The 24243-nt window shown below is 39.4% G+C and overlaps 12 protein-coding genes and 3 non-coding genes across 15 annotated transcripts; 9 read left to right on the forward strand and 6 right to left on the reverse strand.

Annotated features, from left to right (window-relative positions):
* Positions 1 to 120: 120 nt before the first annotated feature.
* Positions 121 to 1590, forward strand: GAS5 (1,3-beta-glucanosyltransferase; the record flags this gene model as incomplete). The annotated part of the gene is made up of 1 exon (XM_033913232.1): positions 121 to 1590. One exon carries the CDS (start codon positions 121 to 123, stop codon positions 1588 to 1590), a length of 1470 nt encoding a protein of 489 aa, XP_033769123.1.
* Positions 1591 to 1772: 182 nt separating this feature from the next.
* SPAR_O01200 (uncharacterized protein) lies at positions 1773 to 3329 on the reverse strand (the record flags this gene model as incomplete). Its single annotated transcript, XM_033913233.1, has 1 exon — positions 1773 to 3329. The coding sequence occupies one exon, from the start codon at positions 3327 to 3329 to the stop codon at positions 1773 to 1775; it is 1557 nt and encodes a 518-aa protein (XP_033769124.1).
* Positions 3330 to 3963: 634 nt separating this feature from the next.
* Positions 3964 to 5685, reverse strand: MDM38 (ribosome-binding protein MDM38; the record flags this gene model as incomplete). The annotated part of the gene is made up of 1 exon (XM_033913234.1): positions 3964 to 5685. One exon carries the CDS (start codon positions 5683 to 5685, stop codon positions 3964 to 3966), a length of 1722 nt encoding a protein of 573 aa, XP_033769125.1.
* A 283-nt stretch (positions 5686 to 5968) lies between these two features.
* MIM1 (Mim1p) lies at positions 5969 to 6310 on the reverse strand (the record flags this gene model as incomplete). Its single annotated transcript, XM_033913235.1, has 1 exon — positions 5969 to 6310. One exon carries the CDS (start codon positions 6308 to 6310, stop codon positions 5969 to 5971), a length of 342 nt encoding a protein of 113 aa, XP_033769126.1.
* A 312-nt stretch (positions 6311 to 6622) lies between these two features.
* SPAR_Otrna5S lies at positions 6623 to 6723 on the forward strand. Its single transcript has one exon. It is a non-coding gene; the product is annotated as a tRNA-Ser (tRNA).
* A 188-nt stretch (positions 6724 to 6911) lies between these two features.
* LAG2 (Lag2p) lies at positions 6912 to 8894 on the forward strand (the record flags this gene model as incomplete). The annotated part of the gene is made up of 1 exon (XM_033913236.1): positions 6912 to 8894. One exon carries the CDS (start codon positions 6912 to 6914, stop codon positions 8892 to 8894), a length of 1983 nt encoding a protein of 660 aa, XP_033769127.1.
* A 136-nt stretch (positions 8895 to 9030) lies between these two features.
* Positions 9031 to 9543, forward strand: SPAR_O01240 (uncharacterized protein; the record flags this gene model as incomplete). Its single annotated transcript, XM_033913237.1, has 1 exon — positions 9031 to 9543. One exon carries the CDS (start codon positions 9031 to 9033, stop codon positions 9541 to 9543), a length of 513 nt encoding a protein of 170 aa, XP_033769128.1.
* A 442-nt stretch (positions 9544 to 9985) lies between these two features.
* On the forward strand, positions 9986 to 12028 carry IFM1 (translation initiation factor 2; the record flags this gene model as incomplete). The annotated part of the gene is made up of 1 exon (XM_033913238.1): positions 9986 to 12028. One exon carries the CDS (start codon positions 9986 to 9988, stop codon positions 12026 to 12028), a length of 2043 nt encoding a protein of 680 aa, XP_033769129.1.
* A 195-nt stretch (positions 12029 to 12223) lies between these two features.
* TSR4 (small subunit rRNA maturation protein TSR4) lies at positions 12224 to 13450 on the reverse strand (the record flags this gene model as incomplete). Its single annotated transcript, XM_033913239.1, has 1 exon — positions 12224 to 13450. The coding sequence occupies one exon, from the start codon at positions 13448 to 13450 to the stop codon at positions 12224 to 12226; it is 1227 nt and encodes a 408-aa protein (XP_033769130.1).
* A 670-nt stretch (positions 13451 to 14120) lies between these two features.
* SPAR_Otrna6G lies at positions 14121 to 14191 on the forward strand. The gene has a single exon. It is a non-coding gene; the product is annotated as a tRNA-Gly (tRNA).
* A 183-nt stretch (positions 14192 to 14374) lies between these two features.
* DIS3 (exosome catalytic subunit DIS3) lies at positions 14375 to 17380 on the reverse strand (the record flags this gene model as incomplete). The annotated part of the gene is made up of 1 exon (XM_033913240.1): positions 14375 to 17380. The coding sequence occupies one exon, from the start codon at positions 17378 to 17380 to the stop codon at positions 14375 to 14377; it is 3006 nt and encodes a 1001-aa protein (XP_033769131.1).
* Positions 17381 to 18133: 753 nt separating this feature from the next.
* TAT2 (aromatic amino acid transmembrane transporter TAT2) lies at positions 18134 to 19912 on the forward strand (the record flags this gene model as incomplete). Its single annotated transcript, XM_033913241.1, has 1 exon — positions 18134 to 19912. One exon carries the CDS (start codon positions 18134 to 18136, stop codon positions 19910 to 19912), a length of 1779 nt encoding a protein of 592 aa, XP_033769132.1.
* A 270-nt stretch (positions 19913 to 20182) lies between these two features.
* Positions 20183 to 20271, forward strand: SPAR_Otrna7Y. Its single transcript has one exon. It is a non-coding gene; the product is annotated as a tRNA-Tyr (tRNA).
* Positions 20272 to 20891: 620 nt separating this feature from the next.
* Positions 20892 to 22553, forward strand: TOS7 (Tos7p; the record flags this gene model as incomplete). The annotated part of the gene is made up of 1 exon (XM_033913242.1): positions 20892 to 22553. One exon carries the CDS (start codon positions 20892 to 20894, stop codon positions 22551 to 22553), a length of 1662 nt encoding a protein of 553 aa, XP_033769133.1.
* Positions 22554 to 22870: 317 nt separating this feature from the next.
* On the reverse strand, positions 22871 to 24061 carry TLG2 (t-SNARE syntaxin TLG2; the record flags this gene model as incomplete). The annotated part of the gene is made up of 1 exon (XM_033913243.1): positions 22871 to 24061. One exon carries the CDS (start codon positions 24059 to 24061, stop codon positions 22871 to 22873), a length of 1191 nt encoding a protein of 396 aa, XP_033769134.1.
* Between the last annotated feature and the right edge of the window lie 182 nt (positions 24062 to 24243).

Consider the following 24243-nt stretch of genomic DNA (forward strand, 5'->3'; position numbering starts at 1 on the left):
TAAATAGGCAGGTCCCTGAACTGATCTGTTGACAGTGTTGCATTTCGTATATAAAAGTAAACATTGGGCTGTAACAAACATATTATATATCACTCGCTACACACACAGCTCTCAATAGCCATGTTACTACGTTCTCTTACAAGTGCCTTCGTTTTGAGTGCTGGTTTGGCTCAGGCTGCTAGCGGCAGCAACATTTCTACACCCTCCATTGAAGTCAAAGGCAATGCATTTTTTAATTCGGAGTCTGGTGAAAGATTTTATATCCGTGGTGTCGACTACCAGCCTGGTGGTTCTTCTAACTTAACTGATCCCTTAGCAGACGCTTCTATCTGTGATAGAGACATCCCCGTTCTAAAGGATCTAGGGATAAATACTGTCAGAGTTTATACGGTGGACAACTCGCAAGATCATTCTCATTGTATGAAATTGTTGCAGGAAAACGGTATATACTTGATCCTGGATGTCAACACACCCACTAGTGCTATTTCTCGTTACGATCCAGCTTGCTCCTATAACGCAGACTACTTACAAAGCGTATTTGCCTCGATTGATGCCTTTGCTGATTACGACAACGTTCTAGGGTTCTTTGCCGGTAACGAAGTCATCAATAGCGTTAATACTACCAATACTGCTACTTACGTCAAGGCGGTCGTCAGAGATATGAAGAAATACATCAAGGCTAGAAAATACAGACAAATTCCTGTAGGTTATTCAGCTGCTGATATCGTCGCTAACAGACAATTGGCTGCTGAATATTTCAACTGCGGTGATGATTCTGATGCTAGAATCGACATGTTTGGTGTTAATGACTATTCTTGGTGTGGCGAATCCTCATTTGTGGTATCGGGCTATTCTACCAAGATGAAGTTATATCAAGATTACTCTGTTCCTGTTTTCTTAAGTGAATTTGGTTGTAACCAAGTCAAGAGTTCTCGTCCTTTCACAGAAATTGAAGCTATCTACTCTACTCAAATGTCTTCTGTGTTCTCTGGTGGACTAGTCTACGAATATTCCAACGAAACTAACAATTATGGGCTGGTTCAAATTGATGGAGACAAAGTCACCAAGCTAACAGATTTTGAAAACTTGAAAAACGAATACAGTAAAGTCTCCAACCCACAAGGTGATGGTGGTTACAGTACTTCCAACAACTATTCTACATGTCCTGACTACCAAAAGGGTGTCTGGGAAGCTAATAATACTTTGCCTGCTATGCCAAGTGCTGCTTCTGCTTACTTCACGTCTGGAGCAGGTTCTCCTATGGGAACCGGCATTGCCACGCAACAAAGCTGTGATTCTAAGGACGACGACGACGAAGAAGACGACGAAGACTCTTCTTCTTCTTCTGCCTCTTCTTCTTCTGCTTCCTCATCATCTTCCTCTTCTGCTTCTTCATCTTCCGAATCATCATCCTCAACTTCAAAGGCGTCCTCCTCTTCCGCTTCCGCTAGCGAAACTAGCTTGGTAAAATCCGCCGCATCTGCTACTTCGTCCAGCCAATCGTCTTCGAAATCAAAAGGTGCTGCCGGGATTATCGAAATTCCTTTGATTTTCCGTGCTTTGGCTGAACTTTATAACTTGGTTTTATGAGTTTTTATCTCCTTTCTTTACCAAACAGTTTTTAATTATTCAGCAAACGCTGCTTACTTTTTAGGTTCTTAAGATAAAAAACATCATTAATATTATTATTAAAAAATTTATATATATTTATATATACCTATATGCACTATTTATGCTTCCACTTTTCTTTTTTCTCTTTCTTTCAGAGCGTATCACTCCAAGACGTTTTTATCCATCTTGTGTAATGCATCCTTGATGCTTTGCAATTCTACTTTCTGCCCGCGAACATTCAATCCAGATGCAAGGTTCTCTAACGCTGATGAAACCGAAGCTGAATCTTCAGTATTAAGTTGTTCTTGGATGCTTTTATTTTTCTGCATATGTTGACGGATTTTTTGGTATGTGTAACTGATCGGCAGATACTTCTTTGTATCGGAAGCCGCATTCGTTGGTGCATTCTTGCAGGAGCATATTTCGGGCAGCTTAATTGAATTGTAATTCACGTCAGATTGTTGTTCATTTAGATCCGCTGACAACGCACTGTTGGAAGGGAAGGAGCTTGAACTACGTTTATTCGAAAGTGATTGGCAAAAATTCTTACTATGGGGGTCGGATCTACATTGTTTACAGCTTCCAGGTATCCATGATCCATCCTCTCTAGTGATGGGTTTATTGTCACTGTCTTCGATTTCTTTGTCCCCACAGCATTTCGATATCTTTTTCTTGCTATCAGGTCCTACTTTCTTATCTGCACAGCAACCGGGGATGAGGGGTGGTGTTATGTTATTCTTTTGGCTGCAACATGTTATCGGTTTCATGGCATCTTTATTCCCGCAACATTTGAGTTTTTTATTGCCGCTACCTACATACACATTGTTACTGCTGCTGCATGAAGACAGAGGTGAATTTGCATGGTCATCTAGGGATGAATTCGTTGAACTAAACTGTCTGCCGCTCAGATATTGATAATCGTTGGCTATATCAATCTCAGATAAAGATTGGTCCGTTAATAACGTGGGCATATGAGATGTTGACAAAGATCCTTCAACTTTCCTCTTTTTCAGATTGACAGCGCCCATTGGTTTAAAGTTTTCCACCATTTCTAATATCGAAATAGGATTGTCCGGCTGGTTCTCTGGCTGTTGCTGAAATGGAGTATTGACAATCAAAGGCAAGGCTTTTTTCAATTCATTGTTCAATGCCATTGATTTTTGTAAGTTTTCCTTTGTGTCGGAAAACTCAGATTCCAGCCGTTTATATTTCTTTTGCCAATCATCAACCAAGTTGTGTAGCACCTCGACCTTTTTTTCCAGCACCTGGATCCTTGTTGTTCTGCGTTCCCTATACGCCCTTTGAGCATCTCTATTTTGCCTCCTTCGTTTTTCCACGCTATCGACACCGTTTTCATCACCACTTTCGTTGCCTTCATCATCAGATTTTCCTAGGTGACTATTTGCATCTTCGTTCCCATTATCTTTTGTAGTCATTTGGTCATTCTGATTGGAAGCTGGAGCCTTCTTTATCTTAGATGAAGCATTATTGTTAGCTGATGCATCTCCACGTTTTGGTTTTGGTTTGCGACCCGGTTTTAGCCGCTGTGGCAACTCCCAATTCCTAGACAACTTAACAGCTGGCGATCCTGATGTACTTATACTAACATCCGGTGAGGATGGAGGTGGAGACGTCGAAGATGTGGAGCCCTGTCTATGCCCTAATTTAAAGCATTTGGGTTTTACGCTAACTGCTACTACAGACCTTCGTTGACCCATGTTCCATTGAAAGCGTATAGAAATGATAAAATCTGTGTTCTTGTATGTTCTCCAATTGGTGATCTACTTGATAACGGCTCAACAAAAGAAGAAGGGCAAATTTCAAAAGAAAAATAAAAGATTATTGATACTATCCTTGAGTGAAGTTCAAGCCTCTTACGACGTTGTGCACAGATTGGAGTACAAATGGAAATGAGGAATATTCAACAACGGCGCTTGCTTTCTCAGTGGGGCGACGGACTTTCTCTCTTACGCTTTTTGCTTTCTCCATATGTTACTAATTTTTCTCGAGCAGCTTCAATGCGTGCATAGCCGATGAAAAAAAATCGCCGATATATGAAATTCCAGCTCATAAGGTGCTGATTAAGGAGTCATAAGTGAAAGGACCCTCGTGGCCTTCACAAAAAAAGACAATTTGCTCTTTTATAAAAAAAATAAAGGCGATAATTTAGATAGGTTGTCTATTATATACATGCATAATAATTTAGTTTTGAAGGGTCGCCGATTGTGCCATCACGTATGTTTTTCTTAGATCTTCTGGCCTTGTTGCTAAAGAGAAACCGATCGGTAGAGGTGTCACAATTTTCTTTCTTTCTACAGTTTTTTTACTTTTCGTTGAGGCTATGATCTAGTATTAATTTTTCTTGATGACAGAAGTCTTCGCAGCTTGGTCGGCCGGAATAGGAGGTACAGATTTAGCTTCTTCCTCCTCATCTAGGTTGATATCGTCGGAGACGTGCTCTCTTGAAGCTCTTTGCTTAGCTTCCTCTTCTTCCTTCTTTATTAGTTCTTCTTGCTCCTTCAAAACATTCAATTTGAACTCGTTATCATCAGAGGTCTTCTTCTCTTCAGCTTCCGCAGCTTCCTTAGATTCGGCGGCTTCCGCCTTCTCTGTTTCCTGAAGCTTTGTCTCTGTCTTAGCTGCTTCTGCACTTTCATTAACCACGACTAGCTTAGGAGTAACCACAGAAGCGGTGGTGGCTACAACAGAATCTTTTGCGGCAGCTTCTCCCTTCGGTATAGCAGTTTCCTCCGGTTTTTCATCCGTCTTTACCTTCTTTTCAGCAGCTTGCTTTTCAGCTTCAGTTTCAGCAGCGGATGATTTCGATTCAGATACATCTAATTTTGCCACGTTATAAACGGGATCTGGGATAGAACTTAGCACTTGTAATATACCATCGTAGTACAGATCCAAAAGGTCGTCGTATTTGCTTTTTGTTTCCTTTTTTTCAGCTAGCGGTGAAAAGGCCTTTGAATAGTTCTCCTTTGGAAGCCCTCCAAAGGTAAATGTGGAACTCAAAACCATTAAGACAGATGGGATCTTTTGTCTCAGTCTCAATTCTAGCCAAACCTTTAGATTATCGACCAAGTCCTCCTTGGACACACCGTACGCCTTCATACCACGAGATACACAAGCCTGATACAACTCTTCCTGCGATAAACTTTCAACGCCTTCGTAGTCGATAGTTTTGTCGTCGTTCATTATATCCTTTAGTTTGGAACGAATTTGGTAACGAAGCATGTTATCGTTACCAAATGGCCTTAATGACATAAACTTCGACATTGCCGCCAATTGAGGTCTTGACAAGTTATCCAAAACGGTATCATTTTTAAACATTTGCGCAATGGCGCTAATTTCATCGTGTTGGAAAGTCATAATCTTACCTTCTTTGGCAGAGTAAAGTTTCCGGAAAAAATTTAAAAACTTTTGCTTCTTCTCTGCATTTTCGATGGTGTTATAAGTAATTAAATTGGATTCTTCCAAAGTTTCATGCAAGAACTCGGATGTCTTTTTTCTGATCTCGATCAGCTTATTTCTCTTGGCCTGCTTATCCTTGCCGGATTCGTAAGTGGAGGGCAGCAAATTAGGGAAGAGTTTCAAAGCGAAGGGCAAAAATAATTCGGCAAATGGGATGATAAGGAACGCTGAAAAGGGAATCAATCTAAACACATCCCCCATTGTTCTCCTCAACTGGTTCCTCTCTCTTCTAGATAATTCGTAACCTTGAGCAAATTTGATTAAAAGCTTAGTAGAGACTTTGAGTTCGTAACCCAAAAGCTTCGTCCCATTAACATAATGTTTCAAGGCATGCTTCACTTTGACCATAAGCGTTTCCTTGGGCTTGGCAGGAGCATCGGTGGATGTCGAAGTCACGGGCTTTGCAACGCTCTTAGTCTTATCGGTGGAGTAAAATCTCAAAGATAAAGGATAGTAGGGCTGTAGTTCTTGCGCCTTCAGAGGCCAATGGCACGAGGGAGTAGTGGAAGTTATTAATCTGGGGCCTTGATTTTTGACAAGGTACAAGCTTGCTTGACGTCTTGTCACGCATGACGCTCTCGATGCAAAATTCAACATTGTATGTTATCTATAGTGGTAAAGATAGCGTATGTTATGCGCAGGCTTGAGTAAGCTGCGCTGCTCATGTTCATCACTGTGGCAATGACTGATCCATTTATTTGGAGATGATTCAACGAATAATTTTTCACCGCGGGATTATCGCCCAAGACGGGGTCGTTTGAGGGTAATACCGTGGCTAGCTTTATGGCCAGTAAAATTAGTGGCAGTTATGTAATTAGGTATAATCTACCGTATGTGCGTGTATGTATATATGTCGGTTGTCAATGCTTTTTGTAACCGTTTAAAGGAACTTGGTTGCGGCCCTGGCGCCCGTGGCAGGGCTTGAAATCTCTTTTAGTGCTGCTATTTTGCGCGACTCTGGGTACACCTTATACCCCTTGTTTCTATGGTTAAACCAATTGAATCTCCAGCAGAGTTCGTGAGCAAATAGCTCGCCAAAGCCGAGCATCATACCGTTAAAGAAAGGTAGGAGTAGGTTGATGGAGCACGATCCCACAAAGGACACCAAACTTTGAACTAGTGGGCTCTCATCGGAACTCGGTGTGTTATGTACCTCCATACAGCCTTTGTCCTGTGATTCGTCATCTGATACACTCTCCCAGAATCCCACAGCCTCTGTCATTTTTCCGTCCTATTGTGGTTTTGTAAGAAGGGAGGTGGTATTTCTAATATTGTAGTGGTGTTCCATTGTTCAAATGTATGACTGGCTCTTATGGCGCGAAAATCCACTTCGTTGTAAGTGATTGAAACTCGCAATGTATTCTTCTTTTTTAGTAGTAGGAGATGCTGATCCCATCGAAAAAAGATGCAGGTTTTGTGCTGTCAATGGTACCGTTTATTTTCATTGTAATACAGTAATGTGTTGCTGATATTTTGAAGATTTTCACCTGTAACTACAATTGGAATACTGTTCCACATTAGTACAATTAATCGTGTCCCAGTGGCCGAGTGGTTAAGGCGATGCCCTGCTATTTCCTCAGAAAAGCAATTAGGCATTGGGTTTTACCTGCGCAGGTTCGAATCCTGTCTGTGACGCATTTCTTTTTTTGAATTTTTGCTTCTTATCCTTCTATAGTCCTTTTGTATTAATCATTTATTGATCATCTCTACGGGATTTTCGCATATTTCAAAGGCTAACTTATGTTATGTCATATAAATTATAGGAAAAATAGTGTACGCTCTATCCCTGCTATATTTTAGCCTTATTTCTACTATCACTAGTAATGAGTCTGCCCATTAGTAAGCTAATTGAGCAATATCGCTCCACTAGAGATAATGACCTTAAATACATGCTTTTGAGGCGGAACTTTGAAATTAACGATATGGAGGATGAGCTGGCCTCTCTTATTAACGACTTGCTGCTCCCAGTATTGGTCGAAGAACAAGACATGGAAATTCTTAATTTAGTGTCATTTCAAGTGTTCCCTAATTTGGTTCTTTCTATGATAAGCAACTCTACTGCTACTCAGGTGGGATGGGTAACAAGCTTGATATGTGACCCTTTATTGAACCAGAGCATTATTCATGCAAATCGTTCTTTTGTTTTGATTGAGACGCTAAGGAATATTTTACAAAAAATTGAAAACGCCCCTCATTTAGACTATCACCAACCAGTAAACAATTCATTTGAGTTTATCTCTAAATTTATTGTTGAAATGAAAAGGCATATGTGTGATGTGGATGCTGCTCAGCTTTCACATTCTCTTTCTGAAAGTAATATGTTAATTTACATAGAGTCCCTAAACCTATTGTTAAAATTCAGCTTCTTTTCAGACGCGACATGTTCTTCAGCAATGGTCACACTGCCCTTTGACATTTTGAATGACGTTTTTTCAATTGCTCAGGACTATTCTGCCACGAGTACAAATGAAAGCATTGATAGGATTACTGAAAAACTATTCTTGACTTCCACGCAATTAACTCATCCGGCGGATCTGAAAAAGCTATGCCCCAAAATGAAATACAATACATTATCAGTAGTTTCTCGAATATGGTATAAATTTGGCCCCACAGTCGCTGAGTTATTTACTGATTATCTATTACCGGTTCTACTCCCCTCACAAATAGTAGAGGAATGTAGCATTGAAGATGTTCTGGAAATAATCCATAACTTCCATCCATATTTCTCTTTTCGTAGACTAGAGGATAATAGACCTCTATTGTCAGATTCGACCATTAGCCAGCTAAGAAAGGGTTTGTTTGACATACTCATTATGCTAAACGACTCGCTGACAAGAACGCAAAATGAAAGTGTTCACAGTGACGGCCATTTGGTCGACAGTGACGATGGATTTGCTTCAGACAACGATTCTGAACAACAAGCATACCTCGACGAACTCATGTCAGAAGGTTATGATGAAAATATGTATAACGGTGATACGGATAACGAGGACGCAGATGATGTAAATCTTGAAAAAAATGACGAGCTCACCAAGGACATTACAGAAACGAACAAAATCCTTTCAATATTCGCTGAGTTACACTATCCTCAAGAGGAGCGCTTTTCTGAATTATTAGTTGAGCTACAGACTAAAATCACTATAAATCCATTTTTAATTGATAAAATTCTCTCGAAAGAGACGACAGAATTGCCCACTGACGGTGGGGAACTCGTCGATTTGAACGAAATTTTGAATGAAGTGAAAGCTAATAAACTTACGAGAAAGAACGTTATTTTTTATACACTGGAACACACTTTGTCGTTGAAATCTTGTTCCGACTTGTCTGTCCTACAACTGTCAATAGAGGTAATTGATCATCTATTGGTTAAAAACCATTCAAATAACATCACCCGTGGTGAGCAGTTTCGGCTGATCAAGTTGATACTACCTCATCTGAAAACCAATAAATCTTTTATTGATACATTGAAAGCAGGAAATTTCACCCAAAAAATTGATGAAGGTGTGACTTTGAGGACAACAATTATCTCTTTGCTGCTGCAATTACTTCCACTGGATTACTCTATGTTAGGTGATATTCTACCCACTATCGCGAGATATTCTGTGAGGGACAAGGATTTTACGGTGAGAGATTTATCCTTGCAATTGCTGAATCAAGTATTACGCACATACTATAACTGCCTAATTGGTATCGATTGGGAATGGTATAACAATGATTTCTATCAAGTCTTACAAGAAACTTGTATTAAGAAAGACATAGATACCAATCTCTTGCTACAGTTTCCCCCTTATTTCCCCCATGACTAGATAGCTTTGTACCAACTTTATGCATTTTTTTCCCTATAGTTTGTGTCATCGACATGTTTTTGCCCGCTTTAATGCAGAATAATTTATTCTCTCAGGTAGAGAAAAGAAGACCATATACATAGTGCCCGCAGATAGAATGTCAAAACTATCGCCTTGTCCTCATGCCGCCGATTTTATAAATTTGGAAGAACCACCAGAACCTAAAGAGTTTTTCCAAGACCTTTGTGCTGTTCCTAATTCTCCCAGAAGACGTTTTGAAAATTCCCGAAGGTCAACGCATTATTGTGAAGCTTTGAGCTATTCTAGGCAAAAGCTTCCTGCTCTGTTGTCTAAAATGACACTGCAAGAGTTGAGACACAATATGTCAACTTTTTCTTTGCAGGAAAAGGATCAGATGAATGATTATGACACCTATAAGGTGATAGACATGGGAGATCGTCTCTTGCTCGAGACTTTGTCCCCACAGCCAAGAGATTTATTTGAAAAACTGCATACAAGTGAGGCGAATTTAATAGCTGAGACAGTTTTAGACGAATCAACTGCAGTAAAGACAGAGTTACGGCCATCTTCGTCTGCACGAAATTCAAGTGTTTTTTTGTATGAAGATTATAAAAAATTCATTTACCAGCAACTAGATATGTTTAGTTAAATAATAAAGTAAAGGGATGTTATTTTTTATTGTTGACAATTTTATTTATCACTAAAGTTTTTTTCCTTGTTAACAAAAGACATAGTTTGATGTGCAAAAGTGGAGGTTTGGTAACAAAAGATAAACAACTAAAAGAGGCGAGAAGAAGTACAATGAGAAGGATAACCTGATCATTCATTGAGCATCTTCTTATTGGTTCCCAATAAACTTTCCCATTCTTGAGCAGGATTGTCTGGATACTTACCTCCTAATATTTAAACATTCAGGTTATATTACTGTCATTTTTTGATATTCGTTACCCGAACTTCTTTTATTATTATAACCAAGGAACATCAATTAACCACCTACAACAATCATGTTCATCTCCCTCATGGTCACCTTATCTGATGTTGCACGCGCTTTTCTAGCATAGGAGGAACTTCTATATGCGTACTAATAGATCATGCTCAGAAGACACGGATTATTCTGGTTAAAGACATGTCCCCGTATAAATGTTCTTCTAAAGCAATCCATACCGATACCACATTTACCTCATAATCGTAATATTTGGCAGCAAAGATGGTATGCAAAGGGTAGAAGAAGAAACCAGTCTTCCAAGAAAGAGTTAAGGCCTCTCAATTTTTCTATTCCAAACTATATTTCTGTAAATAAATTGGCTAATTTACTAAATTGTCGTGTGGAAAAATTAATTAAAGATTTGACAGCATTAGGTTTCGAAAATATCACAGCCACGTATATATTATCAAAAGAATACGTCGAATTGATTTTACAAGAATACAACTTTGCCCTTCCGAATCTCTCAACATCTACAAATTTAGATAATGTTTATGATGAGCTAAAGTCTCCTATAAATCCAAAATTATTAGCCAAAAGAGCCCCCGTGGTGACTATAATGGGCCACGTTGATCATGGCAAGACAACTATCATAGACTATCTAAGGAATTCCTCTGTCGTTGCTCAAGAACATGGTGGAATCACACAACACATTGGTGCCTTTCAAATAACGGCCCCAAAGTCTGGGAAAAGGATAACATTTTTAGACACCCCTGGTCATGCCGCCTTTTTAAAAATGAGAGAAAGAGGTGCAAATATTACTGATATTATTGTCTTGGTGGTATCTGTTGAAGATTCTGTGATGCCTCAGACATTGGAAGCCATAAAACATGCCAAAAATTCAGGAAATGAAATGATAATTGCAATAACGAAAATAGATAGAATTCCACAGCCAAAAGAACGTGAAAAAAAAATTGAAAAAGTCATCAATGATTTGATTGTTCAAGGTATTCCAGTGGAAAAAATAGGTGGAGACGTTCAGGTGATCCCGATAAGTGCCAAAACTGGTGAGAACATGGACCTTTTAGAAGAATCGATTGTACTATTAAGTGAAGTGATGGATATAAGGGCTGAAAACTCCCCTAAAACTATCGCAGAGGGTTGGATCATTGAAAGTCAAGTTAGAAAACAGATCGGAAATGTGGCGACCGTCTTGGTTAAGAAGGGCACTCTACAAAAGGGAAAAATTCTAATTTGTGGTAACACATTTTGCAAGATCAAGAATTTAATCGACGACAAAGGTATACCGATTCCCAAGGCAACACCATCATATGCTACTGAGGTTCTTGGCTGGAAAGATGTACCCCATGTCGGCGACGAAGTCATTCAAGTCAAGAGCGAAGCAATTGCTAAAAAATTCATTAGTAAAAGGCAAGATCTTATTGAAGTTCAAAAAAACTCCTCTATCGTTGAGAAATTAAATGAAGAAAGAGCTCTTGCCAAGGAGCATCACTTTAATAAGGATAAAGACAAGGAACTGGAACATGAGGATACTATCCAAGAACATGAACAAAATGCCGGTCCTAAGCTTATCAATTACATCATCAAATGTGATGTCTCTGGATCAGCAGAAGCGGTTTCAGAAAGTATTTCCTCCTTAGGAAATGACGAAGTGAGATGTAATGTTATCTCTTCTTCTGTTGGTGTACCTACGGAAAGTGACTTAAAGATGGCGCAAATAACAAATAGTACAATTCTATGTTTCAACTTGGGTAATTTGCCGAGTGAGGTGATCAACAATCGAGCCGGCATTAAAATAAAACAGTACGATGTTATCTATAAATTAATTGAAGACGTGACTGAAACATTAACTGAAAATCTAAAACCCATCTTTGAAAAGAAAATAGTTTCAACTGTTGACGTTCGTGAAATTTTTGACTTCAAATTAAAGAAAAAAATTATTAAAATTGCAGGTTGCAAAGTAAATAATGGTATCATTAAAAAGAACTCGTTAGTTCAGGTAGTTAGAGGTCCCAACGACGATGTCGTTTTTGATGGAACAATCTCAACTTTGAAGCACAATAGGGATGATGTAACAGAAGTTTCAAAGGGGCATGAATGTGGGATTACTTTTGAAAATGGGTTTGAGGGTTTCAAATCAGGTGATAGGATCCTGGTTTATGAAAATGTGAGGGTTCCTCGTTACTTGTAAATAAGAACATCCAATCGAATCCCTTTGAATGAAAGATCATTGAACCTAAAAAAATGCACAAAGAGCGCATCGACATATAAAGGAAATTAAACACACAAAAACTGTACATATGTAATAATACGTATATAATCTATGTAAATACTTGTAAACTATCCAGTTATCAAAAATTCATGGAGGATAAAATGGGTCCTTTATTCACGTTCTCGATTCCCACTGAACCTTTACACATTCTTCTACATAGCCGACACCATGTTCATCAAATTCAGGGATATAATTTTCAACATCAGTGAAAACGAGGATAGTACCCCATTCCATTCCATTATCAACAGACACTACTTCTTCTAGATCAAAAATCATTTTTGGCATCAACTGCATTTCAAAGATTCTTTGACTTGATGGGTTGTAGCCAGGTACTGGAACTGTGCTTGAAATATCAACTTTTGTTTCAGCGTATAGTAAGGGTTTTCCGCCTAAGTCATAACGTAATACTTGCAATGGGTTATACCCAACGACCTCTTGAAATTTTTGAAATGTGTCATCATCAAGAAACTTGGATAATTTCTCTGTTCTAGGGTCCAACTTGACCGGATCTTTTTCGAGATCCTCGTCTCCTGTCAAATCCAATGCCTCTTTATCGATCTTTAAATTTTTTGGCAGCTGCAAGTGAGCTGGCTTTTTATTTTTAAAGGTTTCCTCTTCGACATACAACAAATAACTTTTGAAGCATTTACTTTCATCGTATTCTTTGTCCTTTTGTAACTCATGTAATTTTCTCGCTGCCTTTGCAGAAATGTTGGCAGATTCTTTCTTTTTCCCTTCTTCCTTGTTTTGCGATACATTTGAATTAATGCTATCAGCTCCAAAAGGATTAGCACTTGCACCTCCAAATGGGTTGCTTGAAAAGGCATTGTATTTAGATTCCGAATTGTTTGATAAGTCAAAGGGATTAATTTGGAAATCTTTTTCCAAAGAAGTTGACGCCATTTTTTCAGAAAGACTATCAACGTTCTTATTCTTCTTTAGTCCTCTGATGCAGCGAACTGAATTGCCCTTCCTTTGACATTTGGTACAGAGGAAGACATATAATACTCTGTCATCCTGGGGATTGATATAGTTCATATTATCAATACCGATCCGTTGTTGTATGGCCCCCATCTGTTCATCATCTAGCGGCGAAAAAGCTTGCAGTAGCAGTTTCATATTATCCGTTGATTTGCAAGCACCACATTTCAATAGTTCAGCAGACGGTTCCGAATCCGGATGTAGCCACTTAGGTTCACCACCAATAAAACTATCTTCAATTAATATTTCATCATTCTCTTTAACAGGTGCGTCCACAAATGCTAAAAATACATCTCCCGGTGTACTAGAATAGGAATGATCATCAGTATCGGATGGTTGCAGCTCTTCTATTTTAGACATGAGATAGTAAATGATTGATATGAAACTTCTGCTATATTAATCTTTTGTACTGACAGTATCTTTTTACCAGTTAAAAAACGATGAGATGAGGCCACTTTGGTATAATACAGATTTTCCGAACAATCTGAAAATTTTTTTTCCATTCAATACCACTATATTTAAGTTTGCCGAACAAAACCACTTTACCCCAGTTATATGTGGTCGAAATTATGATCAGTTTAATGTAGCATCCAAGCTAGCTTTTTTACTATAAGACGGTACAAGAAGAGCAAATATTTTCTTTTCATAGAATTCCACGTGAAGTAAGCACATAAGCGTATTAAAGCATACCAACCATGAAATAAGGAGGATGACAAGGCCACGACCATACGTATTTTAACTTCTCGAGTTTAGAAAAGTCACAGTTATTATGTTTGAGGATGATATCGTTTCATTTTCTATAAGTCAATCTTTTGGCATGGACTATGTGTGTAAATAATATTGGTTTTAACCCGAAAATACCACTGAAGGTAGAGTGGGGATAGCATGTAAATTTAAATGTTTCCAGTATGTCCCGGCCGAACTTTTGAATACCCTACTACCGACCTAAAATGTGGAGGCAATAATTGAAAAGATTATTCAATAATAGATAGCTGAAATAGAAAGTCCAAACTCAAGCCATCATGAAAGCGCGCAAGTGGTTTAGTGGTAAAATCCAACGTTGCCATCGTTGGGCCCCCGGTTCGATTCCGGGCTTGCGCATTTCTTTTTCTTTCTCATAGAAAGAGAAAGATTTTTGCAGCAACACCAAAATAGGTTTTAACTTCTCGAGAGATCTCGATTGTTGACTTTCAGTATTATACATTGACTATTTTACGATATGTTTGTATACGATTTATGAATTTCTTTTTTTGTTTTGTATTCTGCTACTAAAGCCTCTTCCACTTATTTTAACAGTAATTCAGCCTTACGCTTGCTAGTGATTGGATCCATTACCGACCTAACTTGAACTTCAACCTTATCGAAAACGTAGACATCCCTTGATTTATGTGAATCTGTAGGCACAAAAGTCAATTTGTATTCCACCTCATCAAAAGTAGCTGAATTTGGATCCTTAGTCAAATTATCCAATCTTATTAATCCTTCCACGCCAAATTTGGGAACCAGCACAACTATACCATTATTGAATACCTTAATAACATAACCAGTTTCTGTAGACTCGTTATTCCTCATCACTTGGCCCACATAGTATTCTATACTTGCCCTGCCAGCAAATTGTGCGTTCCTGTGCTTTCTATTGATATTTCTGCAAATCATGTCCATTTTATTTTTGTCACGATGAGTCAAACTTAGGGGTTCATATCCAATGGCACCCGCTAGTTGTCTATGCGCTACAACATCACAGTAACGTCTAATAGGTGATGTGAAATGTGTGTAGATATCAACGGCTAAACCGTAATGTCTAAAGTCCGGATAGGAATAAGCTCCAGAATAGAAATATTGCGCCGCCATCATACAGCGAGTCGACATGATACGGACCAATGTATTGAAGTATGGATCTTCGGAATCCACACACCTGTCTAGAGAATCTGCTAGGGCCTTGGATGATTCCAACGAAATTGACATATTCTTTCTTGTGTTTAGCATTTCATTCAAAATTTCGAAGTTAGTAGATGGTGGAGCTGCGTGCCTTCTTAGCATCGCGGTTTGGGGAAAGGCGTCGTATATCTTTCTTGCCACAGATATATTAGCCAACAACATGAATTCTTCAACTAAGGAGTTTGTCGCCAGCAATTTTTTTATTTCAACTTCATTTGGATCTGAGGTCTCACTATCCATATGGACCTTAACTTCAGGAGAAGCTAAGTTCAAGGCACCCGCCTCCAGTCTCTTTTGCTTCAGCTTTACAGACAATTTCAAGAGAGCCCTCATACCCAGTGTCAACTCATCATTTTGGTTTTTATCATCAATTCTTAGTTGCGCTTGCTCATATGAGAAAGCCTCTCTAGATCTGATAACGGATTTCATAAAATTAACATTTACAATATTAGCGCTGTCATCCAATTCCCAAATGACTGAGAATGCGAATCTATCAACGTATGGTTTTAAAGAACACAAGTCGGTACCTAGAAGCATGGGCAGCATGTCAATACGTTTGTCCACCAAATATACAGAAGTACCTCTTGCGGCACCTTCTGCATCCAGGGCGGTGTTCGGCTTAACGAAATGAGTAACATCGGCAATATGAACACCAACTTCCCAATTACCATTTGGAAGCTTTTTTGCATGTAGAGCATCGTCAATATCAACACATCCGGGAGGATCGATACTACATATCAGTTTGTCTCTAAGGTCCTTTCTTTTTGTCAATAACGGATCCTTTGAAACAGCCTCAGGATCATCCAGCTTTATTGGGGCTTTCCAATCGTGACCTTCTGCGGGCAAGCATTCCAAAACTTTCTTGGAAAATGGCCTATACTCGACATCATGCTCCAGCAATAAGGCTTCTGTTTCAGCTTGAGCAGATTCAATTGCGCCCAGGTCTCTAACAAAGTGACCCAATGGGTATTTATGAGTGGCGGGCCACGAGTCAATGGAAATGACAATCCTCTTATCGATCAATTCAGCAGCACGCCTTGTTCTGATTCTGACTTTTGGAAGACATTTGTCCATCAAAATAACGAAGACATTTTGCGTACTACTGCTTTGTGAATCAACGGAACTTGGTGCTAGTTGACCGACGTACTGCCTCCAGGATCTTCTTTGTATGTATACAACTTTTGCCGTGGGCTGAACTTTTTTCGATCTTTGAGCTATCATAGCATCCTTAGCCAGCAACCTGCGCTGCTTATCTGAAATCACGGTGGTGTTAGAAGAGGACTCATTATTGTCATCGTCATCGCCCGCCCCAATATCAGGGTTATCATTAACGTCGAAATGTTCAGAATCCAAGACAATGGATGAGGGTGCTTTCCATTCAGATTGAGGTAACAGTTCTACGATAACCTGGTCACCGTTAAATGCTCTGTTTAGGTTTTTCTGCCCTACAATTAGCACTGGTTTAGAGAATCTTGGCAAACTCACTGAACCTTCTAGGAAATTGTACTCTGATATTTGAATATTGCCTTGGTACAAAACACCATTTTTCAAGCCACCCATTACTCTTGCCGTGGAATAGTATTCCGGGAACGTGAAATCTGAAAATGTGTCCCTTTCAAGATCTTTATCGAAAGAATCCATCTGGGGAATAGAATCTCTGATGTCGTCCGCATTTGGTAGTAAGTCGACATACTGTACTAAACTCTTGGTTATTATATTAAAGTCCCCTTCCTTAGTGGCAGCTTCTCTATTCAAACGGTCGTTGGTAACGAGAACAACGTTAATGTCATAGGGTTTCAAGTGCTCGCTGTACCATTGACAGACTCTCCTGATAGCTCTATCGTTCCTGTCGTTAATAGTTTCATTTGGAAGCCTCTCCACAAACGTATGTTCACTAAATTCATTATGAAACACGATAAATCTCTTTTGATCGTCGCTATCTCTGCATAAAGTTCTCAATCTCGTGTACACCGGATACGATTTGTTTCTCACTTCATCTAGGACAATCTGGGGGACAATAACGTCAAAAAAACAATTCGGATTCTCCAAAAGATCAATCGCCTGTAATACCACGTTGGTATCCAACACGACGTAATGCTTGCCGATGGGTGCGCTTAATTCTAAGGGGGAATCTGACAGGATAAACTTCGGCAACTCATTTTGAGCATCGGGGACAACAATTTGCGGACACTTGGTACAACTTCTCGAAAGACATGGGATATCCGACCTTAAATAGTGTTCTCTTACAATCTTGGTAGCGCCTCCATTACGGGACCTTACGAACACCTTCTGAGTGACACTTAAGCCATCTGCAAGTCTCTTCCGTCTGGGGGCAATGGCAGAAACCGACATGTCGTTTTGGTCTGTGTGGTGTGAATGTGAGAAGCAAAACCTGTTCGATTAATAAATTCCTCACAATACATCTCTAAGAAGTACTGCAGTAGTACACATTAAAATTTTTCTGAGATGAGAGAAAAAGCCTGAAGCTGGCAAAAAGCAAAAAATAATAAACTTACCCGGAAATAGGGCTAAATTCTATAACTTTTGTAACCTAATTAAAAAGCATTTTTGATTGTTCTCTACCCTAGTAAAAGAAGCGATAGCCTAAATGCAAACCTTAGTAATTTACGGCGCTAAAATATTTCTTTTTGCGCTTTTGCCGCATGGGAAAACCTTTTCTTTCCTTCCGTTTTCCGCCATGTGTCACTGAACAGAGACGGCATTAAATGCTAGTGAAAATTCAAGCACTTTTGCTACCACATTATTGCATCCACTGTCTCCTGTACTTGTCTGTAGTAGTGTCGCCTTCTTTGGGTGGGGTGTGGTCGTTAAATGGTACTAACGCAGTTTTTCATAAATTTTTCTCCTAGTTTTCAATATCTTGTCTGAGTCACTCACATTTTATCAAAAGATTTGAAATTCCCCTGCCGTTCATTTCAGTTCAAGTAGATATATTAATATTTATTTATATATAGATTTGGACATAGTGCATTCACGTAGTGTGAAATTTCTGAGGCGATTTACTTCCCTACTAGGTTGAGTACGAAATTTTCGAAGAAAAATCTAAAGAATATAGGCTAAGCAAACAGCGCAACACACTCTCATATGACCGAAGATTTTATTTCTTCCGTCAAGCACTCGAGTGAGGTGCTTAAGGAACGGAAATCTAACTTCGAGTTTGTAGAATACAAATCTAAGCAATTAACATCTTCCTCATCACGCAATTCAAACTCATCGCATCACGATGAAGAGCATCAATACAGCAAGAGGAATATTTTCCAGCGATGTGTCGATTCTTTCAAGCCTCCTCTGGACGGTTCGTTCGACACAAGCAATTTGAAGAGGACTCTGAAGCCCAGGCATTTAATCATGATTGCCATTGGTGGCAGTATAGGTACTGGTTTATTTGTCGGTAGCGGTAAGGCGATCGCAGAAGGGGGTCCTCTAGGTGTCGTTCTGGGTTGGACTATTGCAGGCTCTCAAATTATTGGGACGATTCATGGGCTGGGTGAAATCACGGTGCGGTTTCCTGTCGTGGGGGCCTTTGCCAACTACGGTACAAGGTTTTTGGATCCAAGTATAAGTTTTGTTGTTTCGACCATATACGTGCTACAATGGTTCTTTGTACTACCCTTAGAAATCATTGCGGCGGCCATGACCGTACAGTACTGGAATACCTCTATTGACCCCGTAATTTGGGTGGCCATCTTTTATGCTGTTATCGTTTCCATAAATTTGTTTGGTGTGAGAGGTTTTGGGGAAGCCGAATTTGCTTTTTCCACCATAAAAGCAATAACAGTTTGCGGATTCATTATATTATGCATTGTCCTCATTTGCGGTGGGGGGCCCGATCACGAGTTCATTGGCGCCAAATACTGGCACGACCCCGGTTGTTTGGCCAACGGGTTTCCGGGCGTTCTATCTGTTCTTGTCGTTGCTTCGTATTCCCTCGGTGGTATAGAAATGACATGCTTGGCGTCAGGTGAAACGGACCCCAAAGGCTTACCAAGTGCTATCAAACAAGTGTTTTGGAGAATCTTATTTTTCTTTTTAATATCATTGACCCTAGTAGGGTTCCTTGTTCCATATACAAACCAAAATTTGCTCGGCAGTTCATCCGTGGATAACTCACCTTTTGTCATCGCCATAAAACTGCATCACATTAAAGCCTTGCCATCCATCGTCAATGCGGTCATCCTTATTAGTGTTTTAAGTGTAGGTAACTCCTGTATCTTCGCTTCAAGTCGAACGTTGTGTTCCATGGCTCACCAGGGCCTTATTCCATGGTGGTTTGGTTATATTGACCGTGCTGGTAGGCCGCTGGTTGGCATTATGGCAAATTCGCTATTTGGATTACTAGCATTTCTGGTCAAATCAGGTTCAATGACAGAAGTTTTCAATTGGTTAATGGCTATTGCCGGCCTGGCCACATGCATTGTCTGGTTGAGCATCAACCTGTCGCATATTAGATTTAGACTGGCAATGAAGGCTCAAGGGAAGTCCCTAGATGAATTGGAATTTGTTAGTGCTGTCGGGATTTGGGGGTCTGCGTACTCCGCTTTAATCAACTGTTTAATTTTGATAGCTCAATTCTATTGTTCGTTATGGCCCATTGGTGGCTGGACCAGCAGCAAAGAAAGGGCCAAAATATTTTTTCAGAATTACCTGTGTGCCTTGATCATGTTATTTATATTCGTCGTCCACAAGATTTATTACAAGTGTCAAACAGGCAAATGGTGGGGGGTTAAGGCGTTAAAGGACATAGACTTAGAGACCGACCGAAAAGATATCGACATCGAAATAGTCAAGCAAGAAATCGCCGAAAAGAAAATGTACCTAGATTCGCGTCCATGGTATGTGAGACAGTTCCATTTCTGGTGTTAAACACCGACAGAACAAGTTCAATTTATATTTGTAGTATAGTTTTTTTTTCTCCTTTCTAGTTCTCATCCTTCATAATTAATTATTCCGGAACATTTAATGCATAACGACATGAAAATAAAAAAATTTTTATTCATTCAGTCAAGTGATAAACTTCGTCATTTTTGAAAAATTATCATTTATATACGTGTGGACATTAGATATCTTGAGCTCCTTAATAAAATGTGTACTATATATGGATAGTAGCTTCTCAACCATACTAAAAGTTAGTCACTCTCGGTAGCCAAGTTGGTTTAAGGCGCAAGACTGTAATTTATCACTACGAAATCTTGAGATCGGGCGTTCGACTCGCCCCCGGGAGATATCTTTAACTTTTTGCACATCCTCACTTCTGGCCCATTTGCTTGATACGCATTACAATCTATTTGCCAAGTATAGAAACTAGCACTTTTCCACTGCATATTTCCCTGCCGTTTGAAACAACTTTGCAACAACTTTGGAATATCCATCCAACACACCTTTGTTGCAGTTGAAAATTCTCGTGGCTGTGCCCAATTTCTCTTATCCAACAGCGTGAAACAATTCGCGTCGCGTGGGCGCCCAAAAAGGCTTATCAGGGCACATTTGAGGAAAAGAGACGGCTGGCTCCAGCAGGTGTTTGGATATTTTTAGCTAAATAAAGAGGCAGGCGTCAGCGACATTGCATTGTCGTTGTGGTGGGCAGAAAGCCACGGTAACGCATGTTCTGTTGTCTCTTATCCTTGTTGATAAGAAACCCTCTTGATCAGCTAGTCATAAACTGTCTCTTCTTATATCCTCTTTCCGCTATATAACTTATACCTTCAGGTGCCAGGCAATACAACAAGGAATCATCGCGAAAGTACAAATATTTCACTTTCACTTGCTCAAGCATATTCCATTTTTCACTCGAGCTAAAACAGAGGAGTTGAAATAATAATAGGTTACCATATAAAAAATAGCTATGAAGAAAAATTCTTCAGTAGTTTTCTTCCTTGTGGGTCTGTCACAATTCGTCACGATGGCATTTCTCATTATCGGATCCATTACGGCTCCAATTTTCAAACAGATAGGTTATTCTAAATATGATGAGATCACATACGGTACATTCGGCTACTGTAAAGACGGTTCTTGCTCAAAAGCAAGCTATAACTACAACCCCGATGCACTATCAGACAGTGACAGTAACTGGAAGCTCAATAGCAACGCTAGATCTATATTGGGCAAAATCATCTTTATCACACCCATCGCTGCTGGTCTTAATTTTCTGGGATTTTTTTCTACTATCATGAGCGTTCTATTAATTAACGTACTGTCCAGTGATAGAGTTGGTAGCGCATCTGCCATTATGTTTTTTGTTAACTTGACATTTTCCACTTTAGGCTTTCTTTCTGCTTCTTTAATATGTATCGTGGTGTTTTTATTGTTCTACCCTCATGTAACCTGGTGTTCATGGGTTCTGATACCAGGAGCGGCTTTATCTCTACTCGTAATTCCCTTGATATTCTTGGCTTATTCAAGAAGCTCAGGCTCAAGAGATGATGACGAAATGGAGGAATTGGAAGAAAAGGGTATGCTGCTGAATGATCCGTACCTAAATTCAGAGACCGAGAGATTCGATATAGATGCTGATAGTGGGGCCAACCTCCGTGGAGATTCAAGAACGAATTTATTGGGTAACAATTTCAATAGCGGCACTAACACTATGGTTCTCCCAAATATTATTTCACATAGCCAAGACCCAAAATTATCAAATATAACCACATCTACTACGTCTGATATCTCTACTTACGATAAAGAAGCCAAGGACATGGAAAATTCCAATGCTTCTGGACTTAACGACGAAGAAGATGATGGCATGGCATATGACAAGAGAAGATCAGCTTCTACGTACTCTGTCATTGAAAGTGAAAGTGGCTTGAAAAATGGCAGTATTTCTAATAATTACATGAAAAATAACAGCAGTAATACCAGCAACAATACGAATTATAAAGTTCCACTAGGAAAAACGGAAATTTCATCCAGTGCATCGTTAGCGTCCTCAGACTACTCTCAAAGAGAGGTCATACCCCACAGAAATCCTTCGAGGTTATTAAATGATATAATGGAAACCTCCTTCAATGAGCCAAACGACAACCACATTAATGGCATGTCCTCCTACAACGACAAGGATTCAACTCTAACTTCAATATCGCAGAGAGGTGTCAACCCAGAAGTATACGGTCAAATGCCTCGAATAGCAGCTGTTGGCCCTCCCAATACAAGGCCGTATGCCGGTCAACCACATCCAGCGCCATTAGTATATCCCCAACAACAACAACTACAACCGCAACAACAGTATCAATCACAACAACAATATCATCAGTACAATTTATATCAAAGAACTACCCCTGCTGGTCCAGATCCTTCTAATGTTATTTTACAAAGCAATCCTTATTTCAACGTTGGTCCAAACCAAGTGCCACAGCGCAGAAATCCGGTACCAAGCGTTGGTTTTGCTCCAAATCCCTTACCAAACCAAAGCCCCATAACACAAGGGTATAAGCCTGCTTATAAAAGGAGATTGCAAAACAAAAACTTGCCCCGAGCTACTACTTCACTAAGCAATCCTTACGGGTTTAGGTGAAAAAAGGGATGTCAGATCCTTTCTTTTATATTCTCTAAGTCACAATGGCCACCAAGTTGTATTAACCACATATTATTATTCTCAAGAACTACTTATGAACTATATCGTTCGCGCTACTTGCGGTTCTACTTCATCCCATATAAATTTGTATTTTATAATCATACTATATACCTTATTGAAATCATATATTGAACTTTTCACTTTCTCTAAAATAAAACTACCAACAGGTCATATTGAAGCTGTCCAATTCTCCCGGGATTCCCAGCAAAGCATATTATAGTCCAAAATCGTTATCTGGTCCGTGAATTTTTCGTCTATCAAACTAGGCCGTTTAGAGCTCTATTTTCAAATTCTCTTACTTTGACGGTACTCGGCAAGTTCTTGTCTTCGTCATTAGTGTGAGTATTGCTGCTATCATCATGACTATTATTACTACTGTTGTTATCATTATTATGCTTGCTACCACCATGGTTGCCACCGCCACTGCCACCACCATGTGGTTTTAACATAACAAAGAAAAAGAGCGCAATTACACACAATGTTAGTAGTAGAATAACCTTACATTTTTGAGTCCTCTTCTGGTAGTGTGTTGCTTTATTCAACTCCTTATCCGCACTTTTTAATTCCACCACTGTATTTTCCAGATTATAATCAATTCTGTCCACAATAGTTCCCTGATCAATAACTAAATCTTGCATTTCCCTGAAAATAGTGCTCACTTCTAGTACACCCCTTGCCAACTGCGTAATTTCTTCGTCACGTTCTCTCAAATATGCTTCTGCAGAAGTGTCATGAAGCTGTTGCTGCCTCTGCAACGTCCTTTTTGAGTAATCTTCAATATCAAGGCCTTCCCTCTTCTCTCTTGCTGCCTCCTCTTCCTCATCATCCAGTAATAGCGTACTCTCTGCATTAGCCTTATTGCGAATGGGTTTCAAGTCATCCTTGTTCAAAAATTTCAAATAATTATTTTGTAATACTCTGAACTTGTTACTTTCGGTCTGTATCTTTTCTGCGTAGGTCTTCTGTAGATTATCCAGTATGATCAACTCTTCTCGACTTAATTGCTTCCCATCCACAAACTGAGAGTTGTATATTGTCTTTAACCGTTTCATAACAGCGTAACATTTCTGTAGCATCTGAATTACTTTGAAACTTAGGTCTTCAATTAGCGCCTCATCATGGCTCTTGTCTTCAAAACCAGGTAACGAATTCTTCCTGTAAACTTTCGCCAATTGTTCACTTAACCGTCTCACCTCCAAAAGATAATCATCAACATCCTGCGCTATATCAATAAATATGGGTGGCAACGAATCACTACGACTTTCATACTCTTTTTTTCGTTCGTCTTCCAACCTGGCCGATATGTCATGGGACATATTCACCATTGGATACGAACCCATTTCAATATCTCGATCATTGCCCAAAGGTGCTTTCCCAGATGAGAAAGTTATGTTATGAGGGAAAGTCCTACGGTATGATAAAAACAAATTAGTTCTATCTCTAAACATGTTTATAACGACTGCTTAGATCACCAAACCATAAGATGTACACCAATTGAAGGTTTCCGTTTCTTGCGGTACTCATAATTTATTCTATCATAATCTATATGCACTTACTTACACCTTAAAGCCCAATGCAAACCGACCTAGCGATTAAAAAACACGTGCAGGGTTTACATAAAAATAAGATA

Source organism: Saccharomyces paradoxus, chromosome XV (assembly GCF_002079055.1).
Source record: "Saccharomyces paradoxus chromosome XV, complete sequence".
Lineage (NCBI taxonomy): Eukaryota > Fungi > Ascomycota > Saccharomycetes > Saccharomycetales > Saccharomycetaceae > Saccharomyces > Saccharomyces paradoxus.